General features: G+C 39.3%; 1 protein-coding gene across 2 annotated transcripts in view; it reads right to left on the bottom strand.

Moving 5' to 3' along the window:
• Window positions 1-23,868, bottom strand: part of ABCB5 (ATP binding cassette subfamily B member 5) — a 35,994-nt gene that overhangs the window by 5,020 nt on the left and 7,106 nt on the right. For both annotated transcript variants that reach the window (XM_027684697.1, XM_027684695.1), the window contains 16 exons: window positions 21,943-22,117; window positions 21,011-21,124; window positions 20,033-20,143; window positions 16,903-17,028; window positions 15,384-15,587; window positions 14,379-14,549; window positions 11,693-11,854; window positions 10,995-11,219; window positions 8,881-9,027; window positions 8,271-8,375; window positions 7,406-7,483; window positions 6,244-6,327; window positions 4,108-4,311; window positions 2,836-2,936; window positions 1,537-1,677; window positions 892-1,048 (listed from right to left, as the gene is read on the bottom strand). In XM_027684697.1, coding sequence (XP_027540498.1) covers window positions 892-1,048; window positions 1,537-1,677; window positions 2,836-2,936; window positions 4,108-4,311; window positions 6,244-6,327; window positions 7,406-7,483; window positions 8,271-8,375; window positions 8,881-9,027; window positions 10,995-11,219; window positions 11,693-11,854; window positions 14,379-14,549; window positions 15,384-15,587; window positions 16,903-17,028; window positions 20,033-20,143; window positions 21,011-21,124; window positions 21,943-22,117 — 2,305 coding nt within the window. The remainder of the gene's footprint in view (window positions 1-891; window positions 1,049-1,536; window positions 1,678-2,835; window positions 2,937-4,107; window positions 4,312-6,243; window positions 6,328-7,405; window positions 7,484-8,270; window positions 8,376-8,880; window positions 9,028-10,994; window positions 11,220-11,692; window positions 11,855-14,378; window positions 14,550-15,383; window positions 15,588-16,902; window positions 17,029-20,032; window positions 20,144-21,010; window positions 21,125-21,942; window positions 22,118-23,868) is intronic.

Below are 23,868 nucleotides of genomic sequence, written 5' to 3'. Positions count from 1 at the left end.
CAAATTATTCATTAAGTTCACTTTGACTTCACAAGAGCACATTTTTACTTGTAAGAGTTTCCACCGTTTGAATAGGATGGATTCTGGCAAAACTGTTCTGTCTCTAAAGGAACTAGTCTCTCATTTACAAAGTAGAATAATGCATTTGTATTTTATTTCTCCTATAAACTCGTACAAAGACAACACAACTTTTACTGGAATTGACATTTACCAGTGTTTTCCTGAAACCATTTAAGATGTCGGTCAGTAGAATGAAAAGTATTTTTTTGCTTATTTAGAGAAAAACTACCTTACAGGCTACACACTTTTTTACCGAAACTCAGAAATAATGAGTAAGTAGCACTATCTTATATAACATCTGTCTTTTCATAGAATCACAGAACAGACTGGGTTGGAAGGGACCTTAAAAATCACCTACTTCCAATCTCCCTGCCATGGACACGGACAGCTTTCACAAGAACAGGTTGCTCAGCCTGGCCTTGAACATCTCCAGGGATAGGGCACCTACAGCTTCTCTGGACAACCTCTTCCAGTGCCTCACCACCCTCACAGTAAGAATTTTTTCCTAGCATCTAATATAAACCTCCTCTCTCTCAGTTTGAAGCCATTATCCCTTGTCCTGTCACTCTTGTAAAAAATCTCTTCCCATCTTTCTTGTAGGCTCCTTTCAGGTACTAGATGGCCACTATTAGGTCACCCTAACTTTGTCATCCTTTGTGACACCCTAAAAACTATGAAGCTATGAATACAATTGCAGAAAACAAAACATTAATTTAGTTTGTTACAACATCTTTTCTGAAAAAAAGACTCCCCCAAAACACCTCCTCCACCAAATCCAAAAAAATCCCCAAATCCCCCAAAACCCCAAGCCAGAATACCCCCAATGCTTACCAATTTTTCACCTTCTTCACTGTAACTGTCAATTATAGGTTTTCTGTCCAAAAGTTGAAAGATTTTTTTGGCTGACATTTTAGCTTTGCCATAGTCTGGTGCCAGAGAAGCAGACTGACCAACATTCATAGCTGCAAATATGACAGAAGAAAAGACTCTAAAAGGCAAAAGACAAAGCACAATTAATTTCAGGGAGAACAATTTATTCATTTCCTCGTGTGTAAAGCAAACGTTCAGGATAAAGTTTTTAGCATCTTTAGGTTATGACATTTCTGGAGTTCCTCACCCCCTAGAATGTCACCCAGTACTAGGTAGTTCTATTTGTTCCCACAGCTACTTTATAGATGAACAGTGGTATCACGTCACTTCTCTATGTAATGCCCTCTGCCTCAAAGGAACTCAAAGGCCAAAGGCTTCTCCAGAGTAGGTGTGCTGAGCTTGCTGCTCACTCTCGCTGCTTCACTGCCCAAATATTCACCTTTCCCCAAAACAGCCTTTATGCACAAAGAATGCTCTCAACCAGACTGAATTCCTGAATCTCTATGCCCTGTTACCTCTGTAATTTGATAAAATAATTTCCATGCACTGAAATCACTATCCCATGTACTGATTTTGGGGTTTTTACATTTTATAAAGTATACTCACATAAATACGTTTTCAAAGTTGGTCAGACAGTTAGCAATGAGCCACGCCCCAAATCTGAAGACTGCAGCATTAATAAAGTACTCTGCGCTTTGAGCTACTCCATAGTTAAATCCATACAAAGGGGCTTTTTTCAGAGAATCCCTGATAAAGAAAGACACTTTCCATAAATAACTCATAAAAGAGAAACAGCAGATACTGGGAGATACCCAGACTTCTGGATTAAAGTTTTCAAGCAATACAGCTCACCCCCTGAAAACACAACAAATCAGCCCAGAACACATATGCATTCACAACAACCTCTGCCAGACCCTTAGTGCCCCCTCCTTCACGACACAGAACTGCCCTTAGCACAGAAAGCAATGAGATCCTTAATCCTCAGTTATGTTAATTTGAATCCCCTTCCTTTGTTTTTATAGCAGGTCAGGTCACTAAAACAGGTAAAATAAAATAAATTAATAACTACCCCATATGACCCATTTTATTAAGGAAACAAGCAGGCTCCAGCTCGGCCTAAGAGCCACCTGCAGACTTGTGCCAGGTCCTCCCATCTGAGCAGAGAGACCTCTCATCCTGATTCAGAGAGGGGCCATGTGGCTGGGTATCCCCACAGGGATTCAGACTAAGCCTCTATTTTTCAATCCATCCCTCTGGAGAAGATTCATTTTGTGTAACTAGTTGAACACGCACTGAATCAGAGTCTGGAGCACTCTCTGCCCTCATTGTTTAGGATGCTCTCTGAGGAAGAGGAAATCTTTCTAGTCTGAGCTGCAAATCAGAGACCTGTGACAGTTCAGCCTAGCATCCTGGCCAAATCTGGGCTATTACCAGTTCACCAGACATTGAATTTTAACAGCATTTTGGCTGAGGACAGGTTGCAATACATTTTTTTCAATACCTTTCTTTACATTAGTTATTCGGAGGAGTAAAGAAACAATGGGATTTTGGGCTATTTTGTTTAAGTAAAATGGAGCTAGAAAAATCTTACATCCCTGGTGATTCAATTCATTTCAGTGAAAACAAGTCAGTGGGATGTAGCAGGCCAAACTAGGGAAACATATGAAGTTCATTTCAAGGTTTCAAAGTCATATGAGGGGAATAAAACTGATTTATATTATAAAGTGTGTGGTGGAACTGTCAGTTCCTGAGTTCAGTAGTATCAATGTATCCACTTCAATACACTGAAATGGAGTGACCATATGTCCTATATTGTAGGCATACACATGCAAACACAATATTCTGTAACATATATTCAGTGTAAAGTGTACTAAGAAAGAATCATTAAAGAAAAAAGAGTCCCACCTATATGGACCATTCAAACTAGTAACATATTTTTCATAAAATGCTTCTTCCCTGGTCAGTGAAGCTACAGTTCTTATGTTTTCAACCGATTCTGTTGAAATCTAAATGGAGAGATAAAACAAATATGACGTAATCCCTTACAACTGCAATCTACAACATATCTCCTAAACACTTGATCTCTTCTCTAGCATTTATTATTTTAGATCAGAAAGTGCTTGCATAAGGGAGGAGGTTGATGTCTATTCCCAGGTGAAGGAAAGCCCCAAGCAATGAAATTATTCCCTCCATAGCTGTGAGACATGGTGGGGGCTGAAGCCAACACTATATTTGAGTTCAGAACCTTGGACCAGCATGAAGGAAGCATTCAGCAGCATCTGCTTTAACGCACGGGTTGTGGTCCTGATGAATTAAACCCAATTTAATAAAATAAGGACCAACATCAGTCATCTGGCTACAGCTTGCTCTTTTGCACAGACTACTTCTGTCTCCTGGAAAAGCTCTTTTGGGTGAATGAAGACAATACTCTGAAACTCTTGAGTGCATTAATGGTTTGCCTCTATTATAGAATAAAAAGGTATCAAAGATGCAATGTTTCTGGCTGCAGCAGAGCAAGTATCAAGTATGGCCAGTCTTCGCGAATGAAGATTTTTGGGAAAGGTCTTTTACCTTTCAAGCCTGCGCAATGGATTTTTTTTTTTTAGGTGAGACACAGCATGCACTGAACTGAGCCCACCCTTTAATCCTAAGGTTCATCTGCCGGGGCCAAGCAAGCTTGGACAATGGCAGTGAGGTCCTCAGGACGTAGGTTTGTTTAGAGTGACCTTCTCAGAGATGGATGGCCTTACAGGGCTAACGAGCTCCATCTGCCCGGGGGACCAGGAATCGAACCTGGGTCGCAGTGGTGAGAGTGCCGCATCCTAACCACTAGGCCACGAGGGGTCCCCTGGAGCAGAGCAGCGCAGAGCTACACTGCTCACCCCAGGCACAAGGCACACCAGTGCTGGGGATTCTACTGCTTCAGCTGTCACTACCCAGAAATCCCCTGTGGAGGCTTTCAAATGCATTTCTATTGCCTAATTTACAGATGGTTAGTGTTATCTATGTTTTGCTTTCCTTGAAGATGTATAAACATTCCTCTCAACCCCCACCCTGCCCTGTCCCCTCTTTCCCCTTCATTTATCTTGGACAGTTGAGTCAGCTATAATATAACTACAATGTTGTCCTTAAAACTGATCTCACACCATAACCCTGTAGTTAAAATGAAGAACTTACTCTTCCGGCCTCTTCCAAAGCTTTTTGATCTTTTGCGGCATGACCAGACATGGACTTAGCACTCACAGCATTTGCAACAATAATGTAAGGAATGCAGGCCAGGATAAGCAGAGTTAGCTGCCAGCCATAAACAAATGCAATAATGATGGCAGTCACAAGGGTAAAGACAGTCATAGTCATCAGTGCAAGTCGGCTTCCAGTTGCCTAAGAAAACCCCAGAAACCCCCCAAATATTTGTCATTAGATTTTTCCTTTTGTTACTTATGTCACCACTTCAAATTGGTTTATAGTCAAGGCCAAAGGTTCCACTGGAAAACGAAACTGTGTGTGGTAGCATGCATGGACATTATGCACCTACTTACGTAAGCATTCCTAGACATTCTTCATACCTGCCAGCGTTCAGGCCTTCAAGGGATGTTAAAGTAGTCTAAAGAGTTGGTCACGACAGTAGTTTAACGAATTATGTATCTGGGACTTCATGTACTACGCAAGGCATGGGACACTGTGACCACTGTCACAGTAAGGCAAGTTGGTGGTTGGGTCTCCGGCATTAGGCAACAGGGGTTTGATTCTAACAACAACCATCCATTGACCCACCACACTAATGGTGGCGGAAAATACTCATCCTCAAGTTCTCAACTGCTGCACTGTAGTTGGGTCCTCAGAGAAAAAAAAAAAATCTGAATTTGGCCACTGCAGAAATGTTTTATCTCTTTGGGATAATGAGTAGGAAAGATTAACTACTACTGAAGAACTCCCATCTCCTCCCAGCCCGTGTAACCTTTTCATCAAAAACTTTTTAAGATGAGAGATGATTAGCATCCAGCATCTGGGTGGGCTCTGATCTGCAGAAAAAAGTTCTGCAAACAGCCCTGTGGAAATAGTTCATCTTCCAAAATTTGGCATGATGGAAAAAAACAAAAATCCTTGGGCAGGAAGCAAATAGTCCTCTTGCTTTTGCCAAAGACTTTCCTGCCCTGAAAAGGCTTTTCTTGTTCAATAAAATTTAAAATAGTAATAACTAAACTAATGCCAAGGTGAATTTTTGCCACATGTTCTAGGAGTTGCACATAAAGATGGATTTGGAAACTTCAGCCAGTGCAGCATGAGGCATGGTACTGACTTACTGACACTGTAGCACTCCAGAGAAAACAACAGCTGTACATGCCCTTAGGTGCTTTGTGTAGTAGGGGACCATGTGCACCCCTCCTTTCTACTGCTCTGACAGGGTGATATAGTTCAGTACCACTGAAACAAACAAACTTTTAAAAGATGAAAATGACTAAATTTTGTCAAAGACTCTTTTCTCACTGCAAGCCCATAATGAAGGATGACAAGAGAAACAAAAGTCTCTGGAGACTGAAAAATGTAAGGATTAAAGGATTTTTTTAATGTACAAATTTTAAGGGAAAAAATAAAAAAAAGACATCTTAAAGTAAACTAGTAAACTTTACCCCTCAAGTCCTGCAGTGATTTCCACTACCCTGTCCCCACCCCCAAAAGAGAAGGGAATACACAGAGATGTTGGGCAGATTGTCAGGCTCTGCTGATGAGGCGAGCAGTTGGAGGAATTGTACAGAATTTGCCATATTCTCCTACCAGTGTCCAATGGCCAGCTCTCCCATACCAGTGCCTTTAGTCATACGCTTCCCTGGTGTTCTTTATTAATGCCAGGGTATTTCTTACTGTTTGGTCATTTTTTTGTGAAGCACATTTTGTGGGGATGGGAAGAACAATTCTCTTCATTGAGGTCAGTAACGGTCTGCAGGTGCAAACCTCTTTATGGCACTCAGGTGACACCCATTATAAGGTGTAAAAACCTGGGGTCCAATGACTGTGGGCCAAGCACATATGCAGATTTCACTTTGCATGGTGAAATGGTCTACAGTTATTACCTACTTAGCTTAAAGACTTGCGGGGGGGACATGAAAGGTACATGAACATCTGCTGGATTTTTGATAGTTCTCATAAATTATCAGCTGGGAAATCCAATGTGTTTGCAGCACACAATGTAAATGCACCTGCCAGTCTGTAGGGTAGATTTACTACCTTGTGTTCTGAAATAATCCTGTGTCCCTTGCCAATCACAATTAATATTTCTAAGGAAAAAAATATCTTAAAAAAGAATCAACATACCCCTTTGACTTGGGAAGCATCTGTAGCAAGACGAGTTAGCAGAACACCAACAGCATTTTTCTGATCATCATACCATCCAATATCCTGTAAGAAAAGACACTTAGTTTTCTTTCAAAAATTACATGAAAGTACACGTCATGATGACTAACTGAATATTCTTTCTCTGTAGTTAGCATTTCCAAGTGAACTAAAAGAAAAAGCTTAAAAAGCATTATTCTTTTGAGAACATCTAATTGTTCACAATTGAAGTGTTATTGGCTGTGATGTTTTTCTGAATGTGCCTATTTAGAAACTTTTATTATAAATCCCTTTTACTCAAGACATTCCTTGGACCTGAAGAGGTTAAATATGAATTACCTATTGAATGAATTACCTTATGAATTACCTATTCCATCAACTATAGAATCATAGAATATCCTGAGTTGGAAGGGACCCAAAAGGATTTGTACATACTGAAAGAACATGAGACCCTTTTACCTCCAAAGGCTACAGCAGGTAGTTTTTTCCACACCAATTTATTGTCTCCTAGTCCCTTTCAGATTTTTCTACGAACACACAGGTTCTTGTCCCCAGCGGGTGTGTGGAGTGCCAAGTTACATATTCACATGATTATTACAGGATGAGAATTCTGTGATTCTCAAAACTTCTATGCAAATAACAAAATTGCACTATTTAACAGGAAGGGTTTAACATAAATAACTTCATTCTTCTCATGGGTAATAGGGAAATTTGATTTTTTTCCCAGTAAAAATTAACAGATTTTTTATTTGCTATAGATTACATTATGTAGATCTAAATATAAATAATTAAATGGATTAGACTTACATCTGTATATTATATACTTGTATCACAACCACCCAAGCAAAGTTAAACTTTTCTAGTCATCCTTGCACACACAGATAGCTGCATACTGTGTGCATATTAGCATGCCAGAAATATGCATGTTTGCAATGACACTCCTACAAAATTAAACTACTTGCAGTAGCAGCACTCAGTCGAATTGCACATGGATTAAGACATTTCCAGGAGAGTCGTACTTTTTCCCAAGCTAGTGGTAGAAGAGACATGCTTTTGTTTTCTTTTCTCCAGACCACACGTGGACCTTATAACAGTCTTCAAAGGACACCTGGTTCTCTTGATACCCTAGCTGCGTGATTCATACCTGCTGAAGCAATGCTCTGAAGGACAAAGAGCGCAGTCTCATTGTTAGCATTTCTCCAGACTTCCCAAACATGAATCCCTGGGGGAGCAAAAAGAGTCATATTTTCTCATCTGGTGCAGTAACTCTGTTAATAAATCCGCACAACAAAAGCAATTACACCAAAAAGCCTCCTACAACCCCCTGTGAATATACATTCATCCTAGGAAAAGCATCCTTCACATTCCTGGAACATAAAACTCTGTTTTCCCGCAGAAAGAGAGCAACGTGTCAAGGAAGGCAGGAGCTTCATTGTAATACCTTATTCCTATGCCCCACCAGCACTACAAGATAAATCAACCTAATCCAGTCATTGGGCTCCCTACTCTTGACTGCGACCAGAGACATTCTCTCACAGAAGTCATACCATGGATTTTATGATATGGACATCAATGGGCACAAGGTATTTCCTGAAATCTGTAAAGACGTTGTAAGAGGACAGCAAATGGAGTTTACTTGATGGTATGGAAAGCACTGTCTGCTATGGAAGGAGTCTATTTTATACTTACTTTGGCAAGAACCTATAGACTGTCAGTGAGAAATGTCAGTATTAACTTTGACTTTTAAGGGCAGATCCTCAGCTTTGATTTCAATCATGCTGAATTCACATTGCCTTCAGTGGCTTATTTAAACCAACAGCAAATACAGACATATATCTTTAAGTAAACATAACCAAAACCCCCACATATCTCAGAGAGAACTGGCACTTCTGTATATATTTTTTAAGCTCTGATTGGTTTTTTGCTTCTCAGACTGCATTGACATGAATTACATCTGCAGCCTCACGGGGAATTAAGAACTTTTAACATTTCAGTGTAGTGACACTTACTTGGATTATGTATGCTGCTAAGATAATCACTCCAAGTAAAAGAAACATCAAAGAAAGCACCAAAGTATTTTCACTCCTTTTTATTGGATCTCTTTCTTGAAAAGCCTATGCAAGAAAAATAAAAACAAACCACAAAAATGAGTACGTAGACGAGTGTCAGTTACATAAACCAGCCTTCATCTCAAGAAGCTTGTCTACTTTAATTTCTCTTAGCAAGTATTCTGGATCTTGAAATCAGTCTGCAGTCAACTTTCTGTTTAAGGACCAGGACACAGTCCAGATTTCCATTTAACCTACATCACACTAATTTGTTACCTCAGCTCCATCAATGATCCTCCTCTCCTGTGCTAGTCAGATGCAGTTCCACCACACTGTGCCTCTAGAGGAACCCTTTAACATTTTGCAATGGATTCATTTATACAAGTTAAACCCATCCAGAGACTTACAGAGGAAGAGCTGGTTGAGTGGTTGAGCATGAGGGAAGCTCAGGATTGCAACATCCATTTGCCAAAAAAACCAAAACCCAAAGAAAAACAAACCAACCCAAAACCTGAAGCACCCTAACCACCCCCCCAAAAAAAACCGAAAAGACAAGAGCCAAAAAACTTACCCCAATGATTTTTCCAAATATAACAGCAAATGCAGGATGGACCCCACCTATGACAGCAGCAGCAATCACTCCCAGCAGTACATAGAGCCACTCAGGTTTGTTCAGAGCCAGGATTCTTGAGTAAGGCACATCAGGGAGATTTTCTTCCTAAAAGAAGAAAAGAATCAGTAAAAAACTTCAGGTTTTCCTTAGAAAGTTGCAGAACATAAAATTCCCCAGAAAGTGGGTGCTCATTAGGCTTTGGAAGCAGCTGAAAGCCCTCTTTGTGCACTCAGACCAAGCAAACATGCTGGAGATCTGCTGCTTTGTGTTTCATACCCTAGAATGTCAACTGCACTGTAAAAATTTGGAGGCAAAAAACTTAACAGAAGGCTAAGTCGTGAGGGGAGAAGGGCCAGGACAGTTAATTGAAAGTCAAATAGGACTGGTCATCATGAATGGCAACTAGCACTGCAATCATTTTGAAGAACTAAAAGTCTCACTGTTCAGAGCACAGAAGAGATTCCTCCAGTTCAGCTAAATGCTAGTGGGCTGGCAGTGGTACAATTGGGTAGAGAGGTCATTTTTCTTTTTTGCAAACTATAGCCTATGCATCATTACCAAAAGCATGAAAGAGGCATATGTAAGAGTCAGCCTGTAGTTGCTTTGAAAGTACAAAAAATGTCCTGTCCTGCTTTACAAATTTATTCAAGTGCCTATGCCTCCACAGGGGGAATTCTGGAAAAGCAAAAAGTGAAAACATCAGAAAGAAGACAAAATATTAGTCAGGATTACAAGCAAGTTGCTCTTGCTTCCTGGTTATTTTATCCCATGTTTCAGATGCTGAATGAGGGTGGCTAACCTTCAACTATAAAAGTGGGCTGATCTTTCTGAAATAATTACAACTGCTGGATGCTTGACTCCTTAATTTTTTCTAAATGTGATAAATATTGAGGTCTTGAGCATAGACACCCACTACTTCCTCTGAGGTCTTAAGCAGTATTAATACAGAGCCAAAAAGTATCTTTTGAGGTTGCATAACTTCTTATGTGATAATAGGAATGGATCCAGCTCCTTCGTTCTACTTGAAATACGTATTAGCTGGAAGCTATATTTTAGTGAGAAGGAATATGCATAGGTAAAAAACATACTAAAACTTCCATAAATATTTTAAATAATCAGATGACGTATTACAGATGAGATCTTAACTGCCGTAGGTTTAAAAGGATTCATGGTTTTACTTTGGAATTTAGATTTTATTTCTTCACTTCAAGAGTCCTGAAGTCAGGTCAAAAAAATTAAAAAAACCTCCAAACCCACCAAAATACAGCAAACAACTCTTCCAATGCATTTCATGAAAAAAAAAAAAGTTGTAGTTCAAGTAATACAAAATAGAAAAAAATCAAAATCAAGTTTATTGAGCTGCTTACCATAAGTCTGATCCAGAATCTATTAGAAATCAGATCTTACTGATGCCATTAGCAAGTTTTACTCAACTTTGACAAAACAAAGTTCTGTTTCTAAAACCTGAATTTCCTGTATGTCTTTTATCTATATATAACATTTGTCAACTAAACTGTTTATCTGAAAAAACCCTCTAGAACCAGAGCATATACTAAGACAGAGAGAATAATGGATCTTTTATTTAAAATGTTGTTCAAAATATTAGTTTTGATTCTTTTTTTAAGTTTGACATAAATGTGGTATGATACTCCAAAGTGCCTTGAATTTTGGTATGCACACCCCAGGGAGAGCGTTATTCGCCAACATTTGCAACTATGTGTACCAGGGAGCACAACCAGTTTTAATTAGATAGAATTGAAACATCAATAATAGTGAAATAACACAGTTAATTGTATGAAGCATGGCAAATTAATAGCACAAGTTTTCTCCAGTTCCACACTAACTCAGTAGTGTTAAAAGGAAGATTTTTGGTAAGACACAAGTGCTTGTCCCCAGATTCCTAGGACAAATACTCAGTCTGGTGTGTACTGACAGTAATAGCACCAGAGTGAAGGTTACATGGCAGCCAGCTATTTAAAAGTAGTCAAAGTTATGTGCTTTTTGGTTTTGTTGTTTTTTAGTTTTTTGTTTATGGTATCATTAAAATTCTAAACCGAAATTCTAATACCAACCTCCAGCTCCTTTTTTTTCTTCCTTTTTCCAAAGGACTTCTTAGATGTGCTCTTATATCTGCTGGATCTTCTTCGAATGCTGCCTCTGCCAGAGATCACAGATTCTTCAAAGCGATCTTGAAGAGTCAGCTCCTCCACAAGATTTATGTTTTCCTCACATTCTCCAGCCTCTGTGCCTTCACTATCTTCTGATGTGCCATCGTCTTGAACATCATTGCTATAACCCTAGTGAGAATTCAGGATATACAATTATAAAGCATTTTGAGCAGAAAAAAGGAAGAGTAAATTTTTTTTGCTCATGAATACTGCTGTTTTAATTGTGTGATTGTGTGTTGCCTATAGGATACATTATTTCAGTCTGCAAGAGCAGACTATTCGATCCTGATTTTTTTGTTCCGCTTTTCCTTTAGCAGTCTATGGAATCCACCTGGAATCTAACACCTCTGTGGTTAAGCACATAATTATGTAGTCTGTGCCTTCAACTCACTTATGTTTTTGACATATTGGGCTATGTAAGTGTGAAACACTTATTGGTAAACCCCCCAAGAATTGCAATTCTCTGTCTGTGCTCAGACTGGAGTGACTGAGCAGTCGCCAGCTGGACAACGTGCAGGAAGTAGAGAGAGGAAACGGCTCCACCTACCATCATTTGACAGCTTTGTGAAATGGAGAAAGAAAATAAATAAATTTGCCCTTACCTGCTGCATTACAAGAGAGTAGTAGACTCCCTTCTGCAACATGAGTTCACTGTGTGTTCCTTGTTCAACTACGACGCCGTTCTCAAAACCAGCAATAGTGTCAGCAGTCCTGATGGTAGACAGTCTGTGAGCGATCACAATGGTGGTACGTCCAGCCCGAGCCTTACAGAAACACCAAAAAAAAAAAAAAAAATCAACGTACAAATGTGCAAGAAAACAGCACAGAAATAAAACAAAGTTATTTTACTAATTTGTAATATAAAATAAAAATCAAAGTTTCAATAATAATTTTCTTTTCTAAAAGCAAAGATTTTTTTTTCCTGGTTTCATGTCCCTTGTTTAGCAGTCTAAGGACACTTTCATTTGACTAATTTAGGTAGAGAAAGCCACATTAATCTTTTTAGACAGGCAACACAGGTATTAAAGACTATAAGGTTATTTGACTTTTTATGAAACTTGAACTGTTTGGGCTAAAGTGCTCATAAAGTGTTTCCACGTGTATGCAAGGATGAGGGGAAAATGCCGTAAGAACAGTTAGATCTTTCTGAAAATAAAGCTAGGATAGCAAGTATATAAAGAATGGATATTTTCTTTATATACTGCCCATGCATACTTTTGGAAGGACAACATCAGCATGATTTCTCACAAGCAGCAAAGTGCAGAGGAGTGGAGCACAACTGGGGTGAGAAATGGGTTTGAGCTACTCCCTAAAGCACTTTCCCAGTTTTTTGAAATAAGCCAATTTGACAATAATCCTGTTGGGATTTGGCAGAAAGAGCTGCTGAAGTCCCAGTCAGCAGTTTACATGTTCCACCCCTCTCCAGCTCCCTCCTGCAGACCAGTGGTACACACAGTCCTCATGCAGCAAAGTAGCACATGCCAGGTTGCAACTGCTGTAGAGGTCGGCTTCCCTCGCCCCTGATGCCTGAAGCAGATGGTGGCATGGAGGCAGGAGGAGAAATCCAAGGGGACCTCATGCAACAAGCATGCTCTGTGGTCTAGGGGCCTGCTGGAAGTTACTTGCTACATCATATGGGCACAGGAACAGGGGCATGAAGAAGATGAAGGCAGCTGTAGTGGATGAATGCTTCCACAGATAGTTGAAGTCTTCCCCTATGCCTGCCATCAAGTTGTCATGGATCTGATGCAAGTCACTGAAAGCCTGTCACAGGAGGTCTGCAGTGCAGTTTTCATGCCTGTGCCCTAATGCCTAGAGCCTTCACCACTGCAGCTGGGAGCTGTGATCAGAGTAAGCAAAATGCTTCAAAAGATTCAGAGTTATCTGAAAAAGAGCAGACTACAAACAGGTGTACATGACTGCCCAGAAAGAGGGAGCACTCATGAGGTTAATATCTCTGCTCTTCAGCTGTAAAAATAAGGAACAATATTAGCATCATTTTTTCCACTCAGGGACGTTGAAATCTGGAAATTCCATTTGGGGACTATCAAAAAGCTGTGAAAAGATGATTAAGTTATGATTCAAGGCTCATTTTGGTGTATTCTGGGAACATGCCAAAAGATGAGGAATTCTATACAGAACAGTCCACTTAATTAAATGACCTCCCTCTTTGTAATGCACTAAATGAAGCAATGAGCTTCTAGAAAAGGTAAGTATTTGATCATGAAATTAAAGAACATGCAGAAGAAAGCTAAATTATGTCTGAAGCATCAATCATTTAGTGTTAAATTCTGCAGCAATTATATCATGAATATAAAAATTATATATTATTTTTTCATCTACATGTTACCTCAGTACTAATATCAGTAGAATCATGAGAATATAACAAACAGTTGCATTTTACCTCAGATTTAAATTGACTGGCAATGAAGATGGCAAATTCTGTACTTCCCTTGAGCCATACTAGTAATTTGTATCTCTCTGCATAACTACTATAATGAAAAGCAGGATTTTTCACTTGGTTTTTAAAAGTACATTAAAATAAATATTAACAAAAGAAAAAACACTAGAGTACAATCATGAAGTTCTTTTTCAGTCAAAGCCTTTAGATTGCACTACATGTTGTTGGAAACTGCTGATGAAAGAGGGCTGTGAGGAAGGTATTGTGTGCTTCTCAGAGACATGGGTACAAGCTCTCTCTACAGCAGCACCCACCCTAGAGCTGTGGGGCTGAGAAAAAGAGGTATGGGGCAGAGACTCAAGTATTTGTAACTGGCTCTGCTTTTGTCCTGAGGTTTGCACTGTCTCTGAAAAGAAAGAAAATGGCTAAATCCCAAGTGCTGTCTGAAAATTATGAAGCAACTATTCAATGAAGAACAAATACTAGGAATATCGCATATAAATTTCTATATATCTACTTGAAAAAGGCTATTCGGTCCTCATACCTTGCCTCGATAAGATGCCATCAATATTTGACCAGCAAATGAACAACTATTATTTGAGAAAGAGAGGGGAGGTCATGTAAGTTGCAGTTCCACATGACTAAGTGTCTTTGTAATCAGTAATAATGCAAAGCCAAAAATCCTAAAAAGCAAACATGATTCCCATGTAAATTTTTGATAGTTCGAACTCCCTGTTAAAACATTGACATTGATCGTCCATCCAAATTTTATTTTCCAGTGTCCTCAGTTCCATTGGGAACCTGCACTGAAAATCAAACATTCATTTTTCTTAAGTGCTTTTGCACCTTTTCATGGCAGCTGGTAGTTTCAGTAACATGAGTCCTACCTTATCAAGAGCTGCTTGTACTATGGATTCACTCTGAGTATCTAATGCAGACGTAGCTTCATCCAGAAGAAGAATCTTGGGATTTCTTGCTAGGGCACGAGCAATAGCTATTCGCTGCTTCTGTCCTCCACTCAGCTGAGCCCCTCTTTCCCCTACCATGGTGTTAAATTTCTGAGAAAGGAGATAACAAAACAGAAGTTGTGGGACATCTCAAATGAAATCCTCACTCCTCTGTGCAATGTAAATACTCAGCTTCTAGACAGGAGGTAGCTTGATCTATGTGACTTGAGCAAACATGGAATTACATCCATCCAGCCAGCCCTTAGCCAAACCCTCCTACCCCCACTGCACACTTAGGTCCCTGACTTTGAACTTACGGTTCTTTAAAAACATGATCTTTTTCTTGCTCACTCAGAGAGTGCTCCAAACCCTGGGCTTTCTCCAGGAAAACCTGTAAAAGACATCTCTGTATTTACTGAGGACTGCCTACCTTTCCAAAAGGGTTGGAATGACAGGGACAAACCAGGACCTATAAAGTTGCCTCCTGAACCTGAGACATCCCACTTGGAGCCATTGCTTGGTTCTTACTGACTGTGCCACTTACTCTAAAGTGGTAAGTCAAAGTCCAGTCACTCCTCCAATTTGCTATTGAATGTACAGACAGCTTCTGACAAAGGGTTTTGGATTTCTGGACCCTCTCTTTAAAAGCCCAACTCTTCCCATGCCTCATGAGATGATTAAGGATGGCAATATAGCTGTGAAGCTCTCTTTCTCCTCAGTTAAGGCATTGACATTTTTTCCCAGACTTCAGCAGAAGTCCTTTGAGAGCAACCAAAGGTACAATATCTAGTTGAAAAACTCCATAAACTGAAAGCTGCTGAAGGCTATAAGAGTATTTTGAGAAGTTGTAGTGTATCATAAATTTCCATGCTGTCCTTCTCAGAAGCAGGACACCGGTCTAAATGGACCTTCCATTCTTACACTCAAAAGATTTAATGAACTTACATCAGGCAGTCTAGATATAAAGTCAAAAGCATTGGCTTCCTTGGCTGCTCGCTCAATCTCAGCATCAGAAATGTCTTCTCTGCCGTAGCGAATGTTCTCAGCTATTGTGGTTGCAAACAAAACAGGCTCCTGACTCACAATCCCAATATTTTCTCGTAGCCACTTTACGTTAAGTGTCCGAATATCCCGACCGTCTAAGGTAATCTAAGAGGAAAAGAGTATGTCACAGAAGTTGAGGAAATGCATTGTGTTCCTAATTAAGCAACTAATTACCATTACTTGACTTGAGTATCAACTACAAGGTCAAGAAAGAAAAAAATGTTTTCTTTAGTAGAAAACTATGTTGGGGGAGAAGCTACAACTACAGTTTTTCTATCCACCGCACAAGCTGGGAAATGGTGAGGAGCAGCATAAACAGAGAAGATATTGGGGGTTTTGGTGGTTTTTGGGGGGTTTTTTTTGGTTGTTGTAGTGGAGTGGTTTTTTGTTTGTTTGTTTTTCGGTCTGTTTGTTTTCCCCCAATAACCATCCTATCTGAGCTGGCTTAAGACTTTTCCAGCTTCTTTGCATACTTTTTACCCGGTTCTCACGCCCTTGTGTCAGTTTGCTGCCCTCATAGCTGTGGCTACAAAATCGCCTCTGTGGCTGTGCTTTACATCAGATCAAAGAAATAGTCCAAGTTGACTAAAAAGAAAGGGAAAGTTATTTTTAACCTAGATAATTTGCAGTGTGGTCATATGAACATTGGCACAGCAAAATCAGGCATGGGGGTAGGAATGACCAGCCACAGAAACACTAAGAAACATGTCGATAACAGTCGCCCTGATACATTATGCACTGATAGTTCAATGTTTAATATTTAAAATGTTTACCTGCTTTTAACTAGCAGTAGCAACTAAGTAGCATTCTTGAAATATCAAAAATAAAACCTACATTTTCCTTAAAAAGATATGGTTTATTTTCCCCCTCTTCTTTTTCCTTTGGAAATTTCTTATGAGAAGTATTTACCATTTACTGACTCGATTTAGTGTTTAGTGATAAAACATACATACGAAGTGTAACGATGGAAACTTTTGCTGTGGGTTAGCAGATAGAGGAAAAAAAACTAGCCAAGCAAACAACCATTTGAAATAGGAAAATTCTCTCCACGTTTTAGTTAACATGCATTGAAAAGGAAGCAAAATACAGCAGAACATTGTCAGATTGTGCTTTGCTTAAAAAAGCGTACAGAATTTTAGAAATCAACTGTTGATAAAAACTATTTTAAATTCACATCTTGCATATATTAAAAGACTTGTGGTATTTGCTATTTGTGGCATAATACTGTAAGAAGGAACAGAATAACAAAGTTAAGCCAACAGGAGAAGATATTTCATTTCAAATTTAAATTGTGGAAATACAGATGATGCAGACATATGCTCAAATTTAGCACAAATAGAAAACGAGATTCAGTCAATATGGGAAACTCATGCTTGTCCTAATAGCTCTCAGTTTTTGCAGCTCACATACAGACACTCACTTCTCCCTGGTCAGGATCATAGAATCTCTGCAGCAACTGAACAGTAGTGCTTTTTCCACAGCCACTGGAACCAACTAAAGCAATGGTCTTCCCAGTTTGAACTTTCAAGTTTAGACCTTTGAGGATCTGGGAATAAAAAAAAAGTAAACAAATACATCTTAGTTTGACAAGTTTGGTTAGAGAACAGTTTGTCAAGATAACTTCAGTAATAATCAAGGCAGTAGTAAGGGCCACAGTCTAAAGGTATGGCAATATTAATAAGTTAATTCTACCTAGAATATTTTGAAGCACTGAGAGGAAAAAGGCTGCATCTATGCTTGTGAAGTGTATTAGCCTTTGAAACAGGATGGCCACATGCAATCTGTCTTTTGGGAATGGCCCCTGCATCCTTCTGGCTACCAAAGCAAGCCTGCGAATTATTTGAGAAGATTGATAACTGGAACAGGTCAAGTTCATGCCAAGAAACATTTTAAGAGTTGCCTTGCATAGACCATTGCATTCCAGTTCCTGGGAAAATTCCCCAGCACACTTGTCCTGGTTAGAACGGCTGGGACCAATTCATCCCTGGATGGGTGTAACCCAAAACTGCGTATTCTATAGCCTCCATGCCATTTCCCAAAAACTGCTGTCAGTAGAGGCCTGCAAGGTGGGAAGATGTTCCTGTACCCTTTTATGGAATTCCCTGCTCTGATACCCTTATATGGAAGAGGGACTGAGCATCCGCATGCCCTTTTATGGAATTCCCTACTCTGAGGGAGGGACTGAGCAGTCCTGCCTGAACTGGAGAGTATATAACTGGGAGTTTCAGAGCCTTGAGGCTCTCTCGTGGGACCCAGAGGAAGACAGCAGACCACCGCTGCTCCCAACCAGGCTGAGACCACCACCCTCAACTGGACTGCAATCACCACTTCTAACCAGACTGCAGCAGCTCTCCCACCAGCAGGTTTATTCCCTCTCCCTTTGCTTTGGACTCGGGGGGTGGGCCAAGGTACACCACTTTTGTTCATACCCCAGGGTGCTGGGTTTGTACATTTGGGTTTTGTGGGTTAAAACCAATTGTCTGTCTGTATAATTGTACTTATTGCATTATTTTAATAAATTGTTATTCTGACTTATAAATCTCTCTTTTGAATTGAGTTCATTTTGCCTTGCTGGTTAACTTTTAAACCAACACAACACTCAAATCAACAGAGTTAGCCACAATACTCTAAACTTGATAGCTCATTTTCTCCAGTTTGTGTGATCTGATAGCAGGCTTGGGATCTTCCATTCTCCTGCTGTCTTTCATTTTCCAGTGCTTAGCCAATGGCATAACACTCAATTATGAATCTCACAGAAAAATATTTTTCAGGTGCTAAACATGATGGCTGAGAAACAAACTTGCCTTCTTCTATTTTTAGAATATATATGGCTGTTTTGACCAGGTAACTGCTGGAAAGCCCTTAGTAAATCTCATTCCTTATTGTTCACAGACTCTTATTGTTCACAGACTCAGCAACCTGGGGAGTAGTTACAGATTAATGGTATCTTTGTTGCTATTTTCATATTAAGGAACATTTTACCTCAAAAGATGTCCATGTCATATACGAGTAATGCTGTGTAGCTGCCAAAATATTTGGCTGCTATGGGAACTCCTCTTGTTTATACCAAGCTGATTTATAATTTTGCCTACAAATGTTTTTGCAATGAGCAATTAAAACAGTTGCAATATTCCTCTCCTTTCCCTGTATTACATCCAGCAGGGTTTGTATCTCCAAGAAGCTGATATCCTGGTGCCTGCATTATCAAGAAAGAACCACATTCTGGATACCATAGTATCTCCAGATGCAAATAGTCACAACCACATAATAGGCTATTTCTAACTCATCAGATAAGGTGTTGCCAAGATTAAAACTAGCAATAACTAGACTCCTTAGATCCCTCTGATTTGGTTTAATGTGGACAGGGGAGATTATACTGTATTGCATCAAATGCTTGAGAGATTGTGGATAACTTCTACACACCTTTGCTGCTTCCTTTTGGATATATTAAATAACATTGATGCTCTCAGTATGGAGAGCTGCTGACTTAGATTTGGGAAGAATTACAAATATTTCTTATTTCCCTCCCATTTGGCATGCAGACCCATAACATAGCTTATCAGCCTGAACAGTATTTTTAAGAAGAAGTATGAAGACTCTGCTCTGTCACTTCATATTTCTGATCTAAGAGGGAAGAAGGTGCATTGCACCAACTTACAGTTAGGGAAGAAAGGCCAGCTCTGAATCTGCCCTTCAGCTTCCCCAGTGTCCTGGAAATACACTGGATGCCCAATGGGACAGACCTCAGATGACTGAGGTAGGAAGAGCTATCTAAAGAAATAGCCACAGTGATATGAAGCTCCCCATTCTCACCACTAAATCAGCACATCGAGCTTTTAATTGTTGGCATTTGAAAGCTCTATTCCAATCCTTTTCTTCATCAAGTCAGAAACAACAGCAACAAATTCCTTCTTCTTTTATCTTTATCAAGGTGTTCAAAAGATTATAAACTGCTGAATATGGCAAAGAGCTCATACTAATTGTACCACCACAAAAGTAATTAATCACCATGAGATGATGTACATAGGTCACTAAGAGAAACTGAAGTGGCAAAGGACAGGGACAACAGTTTATCGAACAGCAATTTTAACATCTGCCCAATATAACTTTTGACTTCCAAATGTATATTTAGGAGGATACGTTTCAATCCATTTGATAGCATATTGTTGTAAAGCCTACCTCACAGATAATTTTTCACATGGGATATCATAGCAACCCTGAATGACCAAGGAACTGGAAAAAGCCACTTCCTGACTTAACTGTTTAAAGTTTGCAAGTTTTAATTCTGAAAAATCTTTTTTGATTTATCAGGGTGCTTGTTCACAGAAATTCAGACTAGGAGCAATACATATTTTTAGATTTTTCCTGCAGAAGAGAATTGTGAACAAATAGACAGTGACAGTAGATCTAGAGCTTTGTGCACTATTGAGGGAAAAATAATGTCCCACCCCCCAAAACAGGAATGCATTTGGCATTCTAGAACAAGATTAGACAAAAATCTGGACATAGGTTGAAGAATTTCAGTACAGCAATCTAAACCAAACACTTACTTTAACATCAGGTCTGGCTGGGTAACTGAAATGGATGTTTCTGAATTCAATTTCTCCTATGAGTTTGTCTGGTTTGTAGCCTTCCTTAGAACTGCTGTCTATGAGCCGTTTCTGGAAAGAGGTTTTTAAAATATATTACTGTTATGTCACTTTTGGAACTGTTATTTCTGCTAGCTATATTGTTGTTCACTCTCTCAGCTGCTGGTTTACACTGCAGTATACCATAGCAGAGTTGCTGCATTTTACTCCCTAGATGCTGATTACAGGGGAACATGTAACTGTGAATTCTACTTTGACAAATATAGAAGATTTTCAAATGCAACAAAGTCCACAGCAGAAAATCTGTAATTGCAGAACTTAACTGCATTATCTTGCAGCCAAAAAATGGCCCTCAGTAATCTGTACAGGAAGATTTTTTTACTCACATCAAGAAGAACAGTGTAGCCATTTCTCCATGAACTTTTTAGTCCTACTTACTTAAAATATTTTATATATACAGATATGCAATTGCTGCATAGCACAGCAAGACCAAGATAATAATGTGGAAAACCTTTTCATACCAACATCAGCATCACAGATTATTAATACTGTAACTTTCAATAGCAATACTAATACCCTCCTCACCAACTCCTTCCACAATAAACCACAGCTCAGCCGCAATTCTGCACATATGCATTTTTTAAAAATTAGTACAGTGCCTTACCATTTTCCCTCTGGAGCTGCAAGTCTAATACTAGAGAAAGACCTCAACCATATATCTCAGATAAACATGCTAGGTTTCTCAGCATTCATTACAACAAATAAAGAAGTTGTGTCCTTCATCTGAACTATTATGGGTTTCTGTGGTAGGCATCTATAGAGTTTATGGTTTTGGGGCTTTAGAGTGCTTTTGTTATATCTCAAGAAGAAAAAAAAAAGAGAGGGAGGGGAAATGAAGTGTGGTTGAAAGCCTTGTATTCTACTTACTTAGATATTTACCTTATTGATAATCTTATATACTTCATAGGCAGCCCCACGTGCCTTAGCCACACTCTCCAGGTTGGGAGCTGCCTGGCCCAGGGAGAAAGCTCCAACAAGCACAGCGAAGAACACCTGTGGGAGATGGAGCGAGCACCTCACTTAATGCTTACAAAGTAACCAGTGCCCAGATGTGCACTCAAAAGACTTTGGCATTTAACTCTTTTCAGGAAAATTAAATACAAAAGTGAAAGGTGCATTTCACAGTTGCTTGTATGTACACTCCATTTTCCTGGAGTAAATTATAACTACTGACACATGCCTTTGTGGCATGAATTACTTTTCTTTTCAATGTTCTTGCATTTTCTATTATGTACAAATATCTTCCTCTGTTGTTTTTCAGATGTTCCCAAAGTTAGGAGGCTCACAAAATTTAGTCCAGATTTTCTTAACACACAATTCACTTAACATACTGTGAGGAAGCATACTGAGGAGTGTGAAAGTTAAGCATGTAGCCAAACTTTTGATGATAACAAGATAGCTAAATATCCCCAAACCATTACCAACATAAGACATATTGGCACATTCAGCACACCAGTGAGATCCATTTCATCTCTGTTTAGGTAGAATTTTGTTGGCAGTCCAGATTACTTGTCTTCACTTCTTAACCACCAGCTCTCGGTTGTTCATCCTACTCTACAAATAGAGTCCAAGACAAGTGAGAAAAGTGCAGATACTTTTGCCTCTGCATTGATTAGAGTGGGAATACAAGGTGTCCTGTTCAAGCTTGTTATATCAAAAGCTAGGCAAGATGAATACCTTCCAGTTCTTTTACACCAAGTGAGTCTGTAACAGCTAATTTAGCAAGCACATGGCAGAAAATAGATACACCACTTCTATAACTATTTTCCTGAAGTTACAGAACATTTTCAAAGCTGCATTGATGTACTTACAATTAAGACACGGCCAATGTCATAATGTTCATCCTCAGCAATGAGCTTGGTTCCATACCAAAATGCAAGTGCATAGGACCCAAAGATAACAAACTGTGATACACCCAGACATGTGTTGGTGGTAATGGATTTTTTCACTCCAACACGTTTAGCCACCTCTAAGTTAGCATTGTATCTGAAAGTGGATAAGGAAAAATTTGACAGGTACTACATGGCATTCTGATTGCTATTTCCCAGTGCCCTTTTCTTAATTAAAATATTTATGTAATAAAAATAAAATCTCAAAGAGAATTCAGATTATTTTTTTTGACAGAGGACTATTAGGGATATAACTCATCTGAATAAATCTACTCTGACATATGCTGGCAACATTGGCATACTTATGTGTTATGAAGACAAATTAAGAAAACAATTGAGCATCATGACTTTGTTATCATGATGGAAGGCACGATACCTGTCTTGAACCACTTGTTTCCATTAATCCTGAAAGAAAACCTTGAAAAAGTTCTATCAGTGTTATCTACCAGAGGTAAGGTTTAGTCTTCCATGTTTTAAAAAGGCAAAATAAAAATAAACCCCCCAACAACCCCAGGCACTAGGGAAGGAGGTAAATGAGAGAGAGCTCCCTCTGATACAAGAGTTGTTCTCTTCCTAGCCATTCTGGGAAGTCAAGCATCTTTCCCTTAGGTTAGTTTACTGATTAATATGGCAAAATAGGAAACAAGCAGACATAGAAGATCAGTATAAAGACTGACAAGTTCACTGTGAGAATGATTTCTTCTAAGGATACTTCAAATTCGTTAATCTATAGTTTACAGCTAGTAGTTTTCATTTACTCAAGCTCATTATGGAAAGTGTAACCTAGGAATTGTGTATTTTTTTACTTCCAGTGACATGCTCAGCAGCTTGCACTTTTCTCCCAATATGTATTTTCTATGCAATACATTCCTGTACTAGGAAGACATGCAATTCAGTCAGCTGAGAAGCAATCTTTAAAAACTGCATTAATTTTGTTCATGTAAATTTCTCACATGCCATCAATGCTGCATTTCTTAGTCAAATACATTTAAATTTCCGACTTGGTTGTGCTCTTCAAACCAAGCCCTACCTTTGAGTCAGCAGCATCATAGGTCTTCCAGGGAAATGGGTACTGGGTTTAAGCACTGTGACAAATACATGTCATCACTCAGCTACAGAGGAAAAGCCAAGCCACTGCCACAAAGAGAAGATGACTGAAGGTCCCTTGCAAGAGTAAACATTTGTGGTCAGGCACTGTGCAGCAAAAGGACGCTTTTCTATCTCCGAGACCAGCATTCAAGAGTAGCATAGGAGTCACAAACCCATATCTGCAAAATGCCCTAGTCAGTCCCTGATAGGAGTTTGTCTGTCCCTAGTAGAGTCACCATAGGTTTTTTTAAATTTGGTGGGGGTTTTCTGTTTGCTTTTTTGTTTGTTTGTTTTTACATTAAATGGAGGTAGAGCTTTGGAAGAGGCTGACCAGTCAACCACATAAAGGAAAGGCCTTACTGTCATGGAGTTACTCAGGTATCAGTTATTTTGTCTTTAGACAAAGTAGTTTGGAGCAGCTCCTACCATTAGATTTTCAGACACTGGTAATTGCAGAAGATGGAGAGGAGGGGGGACAACTGATCTAGATCATCTTAAAGGGTATTTTTGCCTTTACTGTGTAAGCAGAAAGTGTTGCATCTTAAGGACAATTCCCAGTAAGCAGGATACAGACCTGTAAGATAGTCAGAGCTCAGTCCTTAGAAGCAGACAAATACAGGCTGTAGGACACTGAACTAGGGCATGTCAGCCCTAGCTTTAGAAATTTTGCACGAGACCAAGGCAAACATAAGAGTTGAAAAAGATACAAGAGTTTCATGAATCAGGTCTTCTGAGTTGCCTTTCCCAGCTGCATGGAAT

This window comes from Neopelma chrysocephalum, unplaced genomic scaffold (genome assembly GCF_003984885.1).
Source record: "Neopelma chrysocephalum unplaced genomic scaffold, ASM398488v2 Primary Assembly neopelma1_67, whole genome shotgun sequence".
Taxonomy (NCBI): domain Eukaryota; kingdom Metazoa; phylum Chordata; class Aves; order Passeriformes; family Pipridae; genus Neopelma; species Neopelma chrysocephalum.
The sequence above is the reverse complement of the archived record's forward strand: the minus strand, read 5'-3'. Positions and strand labels throughout refer to the sequence as shown.